The sequence below is a fragment of the Elgaria multicarinata genome, chromosome 11 (genome assembly GCF_023053635.1).
Source record: "Elgaria multicarinata webbii isolate HBS135686 ecotype San Diego chromosome 11, rElgMul1.1.pri, whole genome shotgun sequence".
In the NCBI taxonomy this organism is placed as follows: domain Eukaryota; kingdom Metazoa; phylum Chordata; class Lepidosauria; order Squamata; family Anguidae; genus Elgaria; species Elgaria multicarinata.
In genome coordinates this window covers 42,453,305-42,466,561 of record NC_086181.1, presented here as the reverse complement: position 1 = coordinate 42,466,561, position 13,257 = coordinate 42,453,305, and the positions used below count along the sequence as shown (strand labels likewise).

The 13,257-nt window shown below is 41.1% G+C and overlaps 1 protein-coding gene across 1 annotated transcript; it reads left to right on the top strand.

Moving 5' to 3' along the window:
* Positions 1–2,171: 2,171 nt before the first annotated feature.
* LOC134406771 (vomeronasal type-2 receptor 26-like) lies at positions 2,172–9,598 on the top strand. Its single transcript, XM_063138333.1, has 4 exons — positions 2,172–2,957; positions 4,946–5,173; positions 8,085–8,211; positions 8,697–9,598. The coding sequence occupies exons 1-4, from the start codon at positions 2,172–2,174 to the stop codon at positions 9,596–9,598; spliced, it is 2,043 nt and encodes a 680-aa protein (XP_062994403.1).
* Positions 9,599–13,257: the final 3,659 nt, after the last annotated feature.

Genomic DNA, 13,257 nt, shown 5'->3' with positions numbered 1-13,257 from the left:
AGATCTGAATGTTGAGTGAACTTTGAGTGGATGGGGAAGAACTAAAGATCAACAAAATATTGCATTAGAGTTAGTGAAACTAAAAACTATTGTAAAACAACAACAACAACTAAGGGTTGGATCCAGAGCATGGATACAATCTTGTACACTGTTACTTGTACTCATTGGGAATTACCTCTGTGTAGAAATGTATGTAGCAGCCCTATACTTATTTTCCATTGAAAATGGGAACAAAATTTTAACCAGTTTAGTCTGTTTTGGGCTGTAAGAGATGATTATAGCATACATTTGTATTGTCTAGATCACACTTGATTAGATACACAAAATGGTCACCTATGTAAGAGTGTGTGAAATTACTGGGCAGAGCACAAATCTCCTGATGAATATATTATATTTGTGTTGAAGAGTAAGGTGTAGATTAGCTTAGAAATATCAATTAGAAACAGAAGGATTTCTTGACGATCTAAATCAGCTTCAGAAGACATGACTAATATTATGGCATCTCATTTGCCTTCATTGTCAAATTCTGCTTTGAAATGGTAAATTAACTATGTTGACAGTGTGGTGACAAAGTTCTACCAGCATGCCTTGGCTTTGGCCTTTGCCATAAATGAGATCAATGAGAATCCTGAGATCTTGCCCAATGTCACACTCGGTTTCCACATTTACGATGGCTATTGCGATGCAAGGATGACCTATTGGACCACTCTATACCTGCTCTTCAAATTCCATAGATTTGTCCCCAACTACAGATGTGATACCCAGAAAAACTTGGTAGCTGTCATTGGTGGACTTGTCTCTGATACTTCCTTCAATATAGCAGATATTGTAGGTCTCTACAACATTCCCCAGGTATGATAGTTCTCTTCTCTTGCTGATATGGGGGGTAATTTTGATCTTCAGATTTGGATTTAGGCTTAATCCCGACAAGAGTGTAGGTCCATAGGTGGATGGATCCTGAGTCCAGGGACATAGGCTTCTACCTGTTCCAGGCTGGAGTTGTCCTCCCTCTTTCAGGGGGACAATTCCAAATCAAGTTCACTGTCTGGATGTTCTCCTGTATCTATCACAATCACTAGATACCCAACCAGAATGGCCACCACAATAGCATATGAGTCATGGGCCTCATCTACACCAACCAGGATGTTCCACTATGAAAGTGGTATGAAAGTGATATATAAAAGGCAGGAACCACACTGTTGCTTTATAGTGGTATTGAAGTCTTGGGGCCCGTTGACACAACTGTTGGGGCCCATTGAAACATAACATAAACCACTTTCATAGTGCAATGTTCTGCTTGGTGTAGATGAGACTAAGGCCATAGCTAGACCTAAGGTTTATCCCTGGATTGTCCAGGGGTCAAACCTGTTCATCTAGGTGACACACAGGGGATCCAGTGCTCAGGCAGGGGCGAACCCTGGATGATCCCAGGATAAACCTTAGGTCTAGCTGTGGCCCATGGTTGTAAATCCAGTATCCCTCCAGCATAGTGGGGCTTCTATCAATTCTAAAGTCCCAAATAATCTTATTTGTAAGATCCAAATAAATCCAAATGAATTTAATTAAATTTGAGAGAGAGAAGAAAATTACCCGAAAATGAACTTGAGAAAATGAACTTGAGAAAATGAACTTGAGAAAATGAACTCTTCAACTGGAAGAGTCCTGATATTCATTTCTTACCAAACTTACAAACTGCTTTAGAAAATAGTTCTAGCATAAATAATAGGAAAAGACCCTCTCGTGCAAGTATTTGAGTCATTACTGACTCCTAGAGGGATGACTGCTTTCGCTGACGTTTTCTTGGCAGATTTTGTAGTGGAGTGGTTTGCCATTGCCTCCCCCAGTTGCAGTTACCTTTTCCCCAGCTAACTGGGTACTCATTTTACTGACCTTGGAATGATGGAAGACTGACTCGACCTGAGCAGGCTGCCTGAGAAGCAGCTTCTGCTGGGATCAAACTCAGGCCGTGGGGAGAGTTTCAGCTGCACTAACTGCCGCTTACCAGTCTGCACCACACGAAGATTATTATTTATTTATGCATAAATAACAACATGCATGCAAATCCTGTTCCCTAGTAGACACTAAAATATCAGTGATTTCCCTTTTAGCTTACTTATGGCTCATTTGCCTCAGAAGAGAGTGGTGGAATGCAGGCTCCTTATTTTTACTACATGGTCCCAAATGGATCCCACCAAAATATGGGGATTATTCAGTTACTTCAGCATTTTGGGTGGACATGGGTTGGTCTCCTTGCTATAGAAGATGACAGTGGAGAACATTTCTTGAAGATTATGGATCCATTGCTTACCCACTCTGGGATCTGTTTGGCCTTCAAAAAAATAATCCCACGGCAAGCCCACTGGGATAACTTGGATGAAATGCTTGATATATTCTCAAGTATTAATGACATTTTCACAGATAACAAAGCCAATGCATTTATTATCAATGGAGAAGCTTTGACAATGGCATCGTTGAGAACTGTTATGTTTCTACGAGAAACTGAAAACCCGGGAAAGGTGTGGATTATGACAAATCAGATGGATTTTGTATCAGCATCTGTTCAAAGAGGCTGGAGTTTCCAGCTCTTCCAAGGTGCCATTTCCTTTGCAATTCACTCCAAAGATGTCCCAGGTTTCAAGGAGTTTCTTCAGGTCATAAAGCCTTACTGGAACCAGGAAGATGGTTTTATCAAAGACGTCTGGGAGCAAGCATTTGACTGTACATTTCCAAATCCCCAGGAAGCGTTGGAGATTGATGAAATGTGTACTGGGAAGGAGAGGCTGGAAAGTCTTCCTGGACCACTTTTTGAAATGGGCATGATCAGCCATAGCTACCTTATCTATAATGCTGTCTATGTTGTGGCTCATGCTTTGCATTCCAAAACCTCATCAAAAACAAACCACAGAGAAATGATGGGGAATAAGAAGGTTGTTCTTCAGGATCTGCAGCCTTGGCAGGTAATATCTGCAGATCAACATCTTATTCCTTGAAAAAGATAGATAGATAGATAGATATAGATAGATAGATAGATAGATAGATAGATAGATAGATAGATAGGCTGGTCTTCTCTCTGTTTCGGGTCATAGAAGCGGCATTGGAGCGGCCTGATTCACCTCCATTAAAGGCAGAGCTGGATTGGTTCGGGGGGGGGGGAGCGAAGCAACATGGAGCGGGTCTCTGATTTGCGGAGCGCTTCGCTTGTTTTCGGGGCGTCGCCCGCCACTTTGGTTTCCCCCCATAGGATTACATTGGCTGATAATATTCCTATAACTTCTTTGTTTTAAAAGCTAGATCCCTGAAACTTACTGTGCTTAGACATTCGTGATTTGGGGTCATTCGTGTCAATTTTCAGAAGTTTTTGTCATGCAGTTTGCTTGCTATTAATTTTTATAGAATGGCTTAAACGGGAGGGGGAAGCACTTTTTCCCCACCTCGATGATTGACAGATTCAACTTCCTATCGTGATAAGTGATCACCTGATGTGAAGCATCCTCCAATCCCAATGTTGTGGGGGGGGGGATAAGCAAAACAGGATACTTAGTAACTTGGGATACTTAATAACTTTGATTTCTTTGTCTTTCGATCAGACTTTTTTCAGTGTTTTGAAGCAGTAGCCCCTGTGAACTCACACACACAACCTTAAATCACATACTAAGTAAGGTAACAGATAAGCGACACACCACTGCAAGGTACCCACCATAACCTTGGGGAACAACTGAATAGTTGTGCATTTTTGAAGTGTTTAACCTGAGATGAAGATTCTTATTTAGATAATAGATATATCTTTTAAAAATCCCCCAAAATCAGGGGATGCTGGGATTTGCTTCAAACTGGGCAGGAATGTGGATACATTTCTAAGGTCTCATGGTGCTGAGATGTTTAAAAGTTTGTTAATTGGGGTTAGGGTTAAGGGTTAAAACTTTCAAAATCCCCCCAAAATAATGGCATGTTCGGATTTCCTCCAAAATGTGCATGAATAAGGATCTAGGTGGAAGCTGTGATGGTGGCCAGTTCCAGGTCTGTATCTGGAAAAAATGATGGAGATCACTGCCTTTCTGAAAATGGGGGGGATTTTTCAAATATTCCCTCCAAATCAGGACATGCTTGGATTTTCTTCAAAACGGGCATGTATCTGGATACATTTATAACCTCTCATGGTGCCCATTTTGATGTTACTAACTTGAAAACTAAAAAAGTTATAGGCGTATGACATTTTTAATGCAAGTCTATGGGAGGAAAACACAGAGCTCCAATCCGGATCAAGAGCCCCGCCGTGGAATGGAGTGAACCATAGGCGGATTGTCATGGGGTGGAGTGGACCTGATCCGGAAGTTGCAGATCGGGATCCAGAGCGGATCGGGGGGTCCGTGCACAGCCCTAACAGATAGATAGAACGCAATGAGACATCCCTGGCTATAGATGCTTGTAATCTGTTAGAAATGCTTTATCAAAAGAAAAACCAAAGTAAAAACACTTTCCTCCCTTTCCCCGGGATATTGCCCTACCCTTCCATCCCATTTTTTCCTGCAGTCTCAGGAAGTGTGGCCCACCATCACAGTTTTGTCCCGGCTCCATGCGAGTAAATGCGAGGAGCCGGGAACTGGGCAAGGAGCTCCTCAAGAGTTCTGTGTCCATCAAGGGTGGGGTGGGTGGGTGGACTGTGCAGGAGGTTTTTTTTTGTAAAAATAACAACACCAAAATGGCAGGCACCACATCTTCTTCCTTCTGGGACATTGCGCACCATGTGTAGATGAATTGGTCAATCTTGCAATTATAGAATTGTGAAATCAACCCCCTACACGCTCCCCCTCATCTAGCCATGCCCTAGGTTTTCATATTAGGTCTTGGTTAGATGAAGCTACTTAAGCAATAACTGCAAGGAGGCTATCTGTCAAATCTTGGTTATATTATTATCCATTTGTGTCTTTTTTTCTCTTTCAAATAGCTCCACCCATTTCTTCAAGGCATTTCATTTAACAACTCAGCTGGAGAAACGATTTCCTTTAATGATAGAAAGGAAGTGGAAGGTGGATTTGATATAATTAACATGATCACATTCCCAAACACCTCCTTCCAGAGAGTGAAAGTTGGATGGATGGATCCCAATGCTCTTGAAGGAAAAGAACTAATCATTAATGAGGATATAATTGAGTGGCACAGAAGCTTCAACCAGGTGTGGGCTCTGGGCTAGACAGGGTTGTTGGCTCCATTTTCCACATGGTAAAATTGAATATCAGACATTTCCTATCCCGCTTCAAATGATGTTTGAGGGGTATTATCTCAAGATAATACCCCCCCAAATATTCAAGAATTCTTGAATATTCCAAATCAAGATGCAGCGCAGAACTCTATCCCTATTATTTTAAACTTATGTTTTCTAATGTTTTTACTGCTTTTAAATTATATATTGTTTTAACTTGGTTTATGGTTTAATTTGTTTTTAGCTGTGTATATTTATTGTTTTTAGGGCTGTGCTCCACTCTGTTCCAGATCTCCAGATCCGGAGCAGATCAGGCTGATTAAGACCCCCTAAATTTGTATCTGAATCAGGTCGGGGAGGTCCGGATGGATCTGAAGCAGTTCAGGGTGGTCCAAATAGCTTTGGTCAGATTCAGATAGATTCAGACCCTTTCCAAAGAACATATTCATATAAATATGCACCATGATAGCTTAGTCATGCCAATTTTGAAGGAAATCAGATCATTCCCTGATTTTTAGAGAATTTTTAAAATTTCCCACATTTACAAAACTGCATTTATCTCTGTCATTTTTCAAGACACGCACATGTAACTGGGCACTGTGATAGCTTCCACATAGAACATTACACATGCCAAGGTTGAAATAAACCGAATCATCCACTGATTTCTAGTGATTTTTTTTAAAAAAATTCAGCACTCCCTCATTTACAAAACTGCATTCCTCTCAGTCATTTTTACAGTTAAAGAGGTGTAACTGGGCACCATGATCCACATAGGACCTAATGCATGCCATCTTTGATGCAAATCAGATCATGCCTCAATTTTTAGCGATTTTTTAAAATATTAAATCTCAACCACAATATCCCTTAGAAATAAAATGTATATTGGAAGGATCAAAATTGCACCTCAGGACAACATTAGCATTTCAAAGGGAACACAGTAGGGTGGATGGCTCTGACACTGGAGTGGGTCAAATATCCACCTTAATTTATTTATATTTACTGGGTGGCCAAGAGGTTTCTATTTTGAAAATTTGTGCAAATTTGAATTGTAAAAATAATTAAAAATAAATAAATGTTGAGGCTTAAGTCTATGGTGAGATTTGCACAATTTTCAATTTTTTTTTACACATATTTCACATTTGACAGCTGTTCATTTTGCACAATTTTCTTGTACATGCAAAATGAATAGAGAGTTCAAATTAGGGTGACCATATTTGGGAAACCAAAAAAGAGGACACCTAGTGTGTGTGTGGGGAAGCAGCTTTGTGAGTCCTGCAGAAAGTATGTTATTCCCCCGCCACCTTAAAGAACTCGATTGGAGTGGAGGAGGGGAAAGGATTTCATTCTGCACCACCACCATCCACTCCAATTAGAGCCTTTTCTATAATGTCCACGAATGACCCACTTTCCCCTTTAAGACCTCAATTGGAGCTCGGGGTGGGGGAATGATGTGCCTCAAGAAAACATGTCATTCCCTCCTGCCATGCTAATGGCAGCCTTAAAGGGGAAGGTGTGTCATTCCAGGACATTATTGAAAATTATAGAAAATCCCCCCTGACACCATGGAAAGAACAAAAACCAGGACAAATCCGGGGAAATCCTGACAGTTGGTCACCCTAGTTCAAATTGAGGAGAGATGTACAGTGAATTGATGTTTGAGTTTGGAAAGATTCCCCAAATGTCACTCATTCACCTATGCCTACCTGTGAGCAGTGCATAGCTTGCAAGAGGGTTTTTTGTTTGTTTTAAACAAGTTCAAATTTAAAACCTTTGGCTTCATCTTCAGGCTAAGTAGAATAATTTGTATGATTGCCCTTCTACCTGAAATGGTTGCAAAAATTGTGTCCCCAAAAAAACAATAGATATTGGGACTTGCCCTTGGGGAAACTGGGGTGGGGATTTTGGCCCAGTCTTAATGCTCTCTGTAGATATGAAACTATACCACAGCTTATTTAAATATGGCTGGGCTCCAGGGAACTCGGAACACCAACACACCTATGCACACAGTCACACATCTTCAAGGGTCACCAGGTGGCCATCTCTGTTTCATTTCAATCTGACTCATAGCTTCATCAAACAGCACACGGTATGAATGCAAAAAGTTGATAGTACAATCTTTAATGAAACCCATTTTGGCTGGTAAACACCCTAATGCAAAATCCTAAAAACCTTCTGCTGCTCTTCATAGAGCATTAGGAACATAGGATCAAACCACTGATCCAATTAGCTCAGTGTTGTCCATATGGATGACTGTCTAGATTTGTGCAGATTCCCCTGTAAAATTAAGCACAGGAGTGCTTAATTATTTATTTATTTATTTATTTATTACATTTCTATACCGCCCAATAGCCAGAGCTCTCCGGGCGGTTCACATCTTTAAAATTCACAAACCTTTGGTGACATCTTCAGGTGAAGTAAACAGTATGATTCCCATGCTACCTGAAATGGTTGCAAAAATTGTGTATGAATGCAAAATGTTGATAGTACAATCTTTAATGAAAGCCATTTTGGCTGGTAAACATCCTAATGTAAAATCCTAAAGACCTTCTGCTTAGGACCATAGGATCAAACCATTCATCCATCTGGCTCAGTATTGTCCATATGGATGACTCTCAAGGTTCCCAAACAGGATACTTTCCAGGCCTATCTGCAGAAGCCAGGGCTTGGACCTGTGACCAACAGCATGCAAAGCATATTGTCTTCCCTTGAACTACACTGATCCTTAGTTATATTTCTCAGTTTGATGAACCAATGACCTGAATCTGAAGACTGCTTTCTAGGCAAATTGACTAGTCTTTGTGGGCAATATCTGTGTTTGAAGATCTGCAGTTGAACAACAAACTGCTTAATTTATGACAACCTAAACTTTCATGTCTATGGATAGGTGCTTCCCCTTTCTGTGTGTAATGACTACTGCCACCCTGGTAAACAGAAGAAAAAGAAGGAAGGGGAAAAATTTTGCTGCTATGACTGTGTTCCATGCCCAGAAGGGAAGATTACAAACAAGAATGGTGGGTAATTTCTTGTTGGACATTTATTTATTTATTTATTTATTTATTGCATTTATATATCACCCCATAGCCGAAGCTCATTGGGCAGTTTACAATGAAGTTAGCACTAGATACCCATGTAGACTAATGCTATAGTAGATGGCTCCACCCTCTTCACTAGCAGCCCCTTTGGTCTCCTGAAAAAGCCACACAGAGGGTCATGTGCTGATTGGGGAAGGATGAGATTTAGGGGAGGCTGGGATAACCAAAAGTCAGGTATAGGCACCTTCTCCACATGAAAGGCAAACTCTGGATCCAACCCTTAGCTATCCTAAAATTACAGTTAAAATCATTTAAACATAATTACTATGATCAGCAGAAGAATTATGATGATGGTAGTGCTTAAAAAAGACACATCAGCATAAGCAACAATTTCCATGTTGAAGCCAGAGAATTGTCAAACATAAGTCAATATGGAACCTTTCTCTCTCTCTCTCTCTCTCCAGATATGGATGACTGTTTTAGATGTCCAGAAGATCAATATCCAAACTTGGACAAGGATGGATGCATCCCTAAAACAACAAGCTTTCTATCTTATGGAGACACTTTAGGGATCAGTTTAGCCTCAGTTGCAGTGTCGTTTTCCTTCATCACAGCTTTGGTACTAGGAATTTTCATTAAGCACAGAGACACCCCCATAGTCAAAGCCAACAACCGGGACCTCACCTACGCTCTCCTTGTCTCCCTCTTGCTCTGCTTCCTCTCTTCTTTGCTTTTCCTTGGGCATCCTGTGAAAGCAACTTGCCTTCTTCGACAACCAGCTTTTGGCATCATCTTCTCAATGGCTGTTTCTACCCTGTTGGCGAAGACTGTCATTGTGGTTGTTGCTTTCATGGCCACCAAACCGGGGTCCAATATGAGGAAGTGGGTGGGGAAAAGACTGCCAAATGCAATTGTTCTTTCGTGCTCCCTTATCCAAACAGGTATTTGTTGTGTGTGGCTGGCAACCTCTTCCCCATTCCCCGATTTAGACATGCACTCTGTACCCAAAGAAATAATTTTGCAATGTAATGAAGGGTCAGTCACCATGTTTTACTGTGTCCTGAGCTACATGGGTGCTTTGGCCATCACCAGCTTCATCGTGGCCTTCCTAGCCCGCAAATTACCTGACAGCTTCAATGAAGCTAAGTTTATTACATTCAGCATGTTGGCATTTTGCAGTGTGTGGGTCTCCTTTGTCCCCACCTACCTGAGCACAAGAGGAAAAGACATGGTAGCTGTGGAGATCTTCTCCATCTTGTCCTCCAGTGTTGGGTTACTAGGTTGCATCTTTTTCCCGAAATGCTACATTATTGTTCTGAAGCCTGAGTTGAACACCAGGGAGCAACTAATAAGACAAAAGAATTAAACAGAAGGAAAAACTTGCATAGAGGGCAGGGCTGCTGTGTGCTATGATCTCTTCCTTCCTTCCTGGACCCTGCAGGAAGAAAGAATCAGTTGCACACTGGGAGAATTAAAGATTTGCACCCAGTGAACCCCCGCCCCCAACTGCTAAATGGAAAACTAAAGGAAAGTGCTCCCCTCTCATCCTCATCCTCCCATTCCCTGCTACGTGGTGGTAGTAGTTGCAGCACAACAGTGAGAGCAAAAGGGTGAGAGGGTCTCCCTCTCTCTCCTGCTGTCACTGTTACTCTGCTGGAAAATTCACCAGATGGTCCAACACATCAAGGGCTGAGTTGAGCCAGCTGATGAATGCCAGACCAGGGACTAAGGGAGGTCGAACCTTCAAAGCTTGCTGAGCTCTACTTCTCCTGCAAATGGCTTCCTTCAACATCTCTTTACAGGCATTTGGTTCAAACCCAAATGAGTGAACTCATGCATGGACCTGTTTGATGATTTACTGTTTGCCTTAGATGTGATATGCCAAGCACAAATATGAACTGTGTTTCAAGAAAGTTGTAAAAACTCCTTCAGACCCCCCCCCCCAAAAAATAGCTCAAAGGTCAATGGTACGTTCTTTCGTTTCCTCAAATACTTTACAGAAGTTTAAGTTCCTTGGTTAGTAAATGAATGCCCTTGTCGATGGGCGAGTAACTGTACTGAGTCTGCATGAGGCAATTTCTGAGGTCCCACCATCAAAACAGTTATTGCTCAGTTGACCAAAACCTATGGGGGGAATCTTCTTTTACAACTCCAGTGTTGATAAAGACTAGATTCTCCAGAATCTTCCTAACAAAACCTGGAATATTGGTTGCAATACCTACGGAGGTTTGTGCATTGAACTAAACTGATATTTCCCCCCCCCCCAAGCATAATGACAGCCCCCCTTTCAAACCACAACATGCCTTGGGCAAAGGGATCAGCAAACGGCAGGGTCTTGCTATTTACTGTTTTACTCTGTACAGCACCATGTACATTGATGGTGCTATATAAATAATAATAATAATAATAATAATAATAATAATAATAATAATAATATGTGAGAAGTGAGGAACAGCAGTACCTATTGGGATGCACTCATGACTGTTGACCCACAAAGCTCTGAGTCATATCAGTCAATACTCAGGGTCATGATGGAAGAATCTGCCAATGGCGGTTTTCCATTGATGATGATGATGTTGATTGTTTTTATCTCAAGCTTTTTATGTCCTGGATATGAAGAAATATGTGAATTTCAGAAAAATATTATCAAAAAATGAACTGAAATTCATGATAGTTCAGTTCTCATCCATCCCAAATTGTAGCCTTCCATTTACATTAATCCCTATAATAAAACAACTCTTTTTAAGTAGAAAGGAGGAAAATTACCTCTAAAAAGGGGGAAAAGAGAACAAACTGAAGCCAACAATTCAAGGGATGCATCCATCAGTCCCTATGGAAAGTGGAGACCTTGGGCTCATCTACACCAAGCAGGATATTCCACTATGGAAGTGGTATGAAAGTGGTATATGGCATGTGTTTATGGGCCCCAATAGTTGTCGGTGCACTTCAATGCTGCTATAAAGCAGTAGTGTGGCTCCTACATTTTATATATCACTTTCATACCGCTTTCATAATGGAATATCCTGCTTGGTGTAGAGGAGCCCTTGGATGCAATCTCTGGTTGGATTCCCACACTAGAGGCCTTCAAGAGGCAGCTGGACAACCATCTGTCAGGGATGCTTTAGGGTGGATTCCTGCATTGAGCAGGGGGTTGGACTCGATGGCCTTGTAGGCCCCTCTCAACTCTGCTATTCTATGATTCTATGAAAATGAGGTTCAGACTTTGCTGCAATGAGTGAGAGAGAAACTCAGAACCTTCTTTTCAATACATCCTTTCAACAGTGTGCACATATTTGAGAAATACACATAAAATGTGTACTGTAGAAAAATAGGTACAAATATGCTATGATCAATGGAGAATAATGTTTACATTTCAAAACATGTGTACGAATGATGCATGCATTTGGAAAAACGTGCACAAACATATGTGTGTGTGTGTGTGTGTGTGTGTGTGCGTGTGCAGGGGACAACCTAACTATGTGATATAGACTCGATTCAGAACTTCAGTGACCTTGAGTTTTCCTGATTCACACACCCCCAATTCACACACACACCTCCAAGACCTCCCCTTCCTATTGATGCAATGTCATCTAGTGATAGAACTAAGAGGAACACAAATGAAACATTGACTTGAATTGTCTAGCCTGATCCCCCAAATTTCAAATAGACGTTTTCTGTGTAAATTAGACCAATTCCAGCAACTGTGGGAGAGGATATTGTACAGCAAAATAATCAGGTTTTCTGTTACCACTTATAAGGTATTTTGAAGCATTCAACCTTAAACAGACATCATCTCATTAATCAATTATCCCTATAATTTATTACAATAACTAACAAAAAATAAGTGTAAACAACTGAGAAGTCTCTCTTTATATAATCTCTTTTCCTTTCTTACAAAAGTCTCCTCAATGTCTTTCTCCTGATTTATGGTGGCATCTTCCTCTCTTTGGTTCTAAAAGGTTTTAGTATGAGACTGAATCACTATGTACCAGCCACTATCCACCATGACTGAAGCCTTGACAAATATGCTACTTCATCTTAGCTTCAGATAATTGCTTTGTGTCTCCATGAGATGGGAAACCAGACCCTATAAATACATACATACAGCTACGCTGATGCAAAGACTAGTTGTTGTTGTTGTTGTTGTTATTGTTGTTGTTGTTGTTGTTATTATTATTATTATTATTATTATTATTATTATTATTGTATATCCCATCTTATGCCCAATGCTGTATATCCCATCTTATGCCCATATACATTAAAAATCTATAAATAGTGATATACAAAAGTTAAAAATATATTCAACATATTCCAGTATTAAAAGATTAAAACATTTAAAATGACAATTTTAAAAAGTCCTTGACACAGACGGAGGTCGAGTTCATTCACCAAAGGCCTGCCGGAACAGAAAAGTTTTGCCTGCCTCCTAATACATATCAGGGAGGGAGCCAGTCTAGCTTCCCTGGGAAGAGAGTTCCAGAGTACTGGAGCTGCCACAGAGAAGGCACTCTCCTGTGTTTCCACCAGGCATGCCTGTGAAGATGGTGGAACTGAGAGAAGGGCTTCCCTTGAAGATCTTGAAACACAGGCAGGCTTGTAAGGAATCATACAATCTTTCAAATAACCTGGACCCAAACTGTATAGGGCTTTATAGCTCATAACCAGCACTTTGAATTGTGCCCGGAAACAAATTGGAAGCCAGTGGAGCTATTTTAACAGGGGAGTTGTATGCTCCTTGTAACCAGCCCTGGTCAGCAATCTAGCTGCAGCTCTTTTAACCAGCTGAAGTTTCCAAACAGTCTTCAAAGGCAGTCCCACATAGAACGTGTTACGGTAATCCAATTGGAATGTAACTAAGGCAAGTGACACCGTGGCCAGGTCCAACATCTCTAGGAATGGGTGCAGCTGGCGCATTAGCTTTAACTGTGCAAATGCACTCCTGGCCATCGCTGAAACCTGGGCATCCAAGCTCAGGGCTGAATCCAGAAGTACACCCAAGCTGCAGACCTGTGTTGTCAGGGGGAG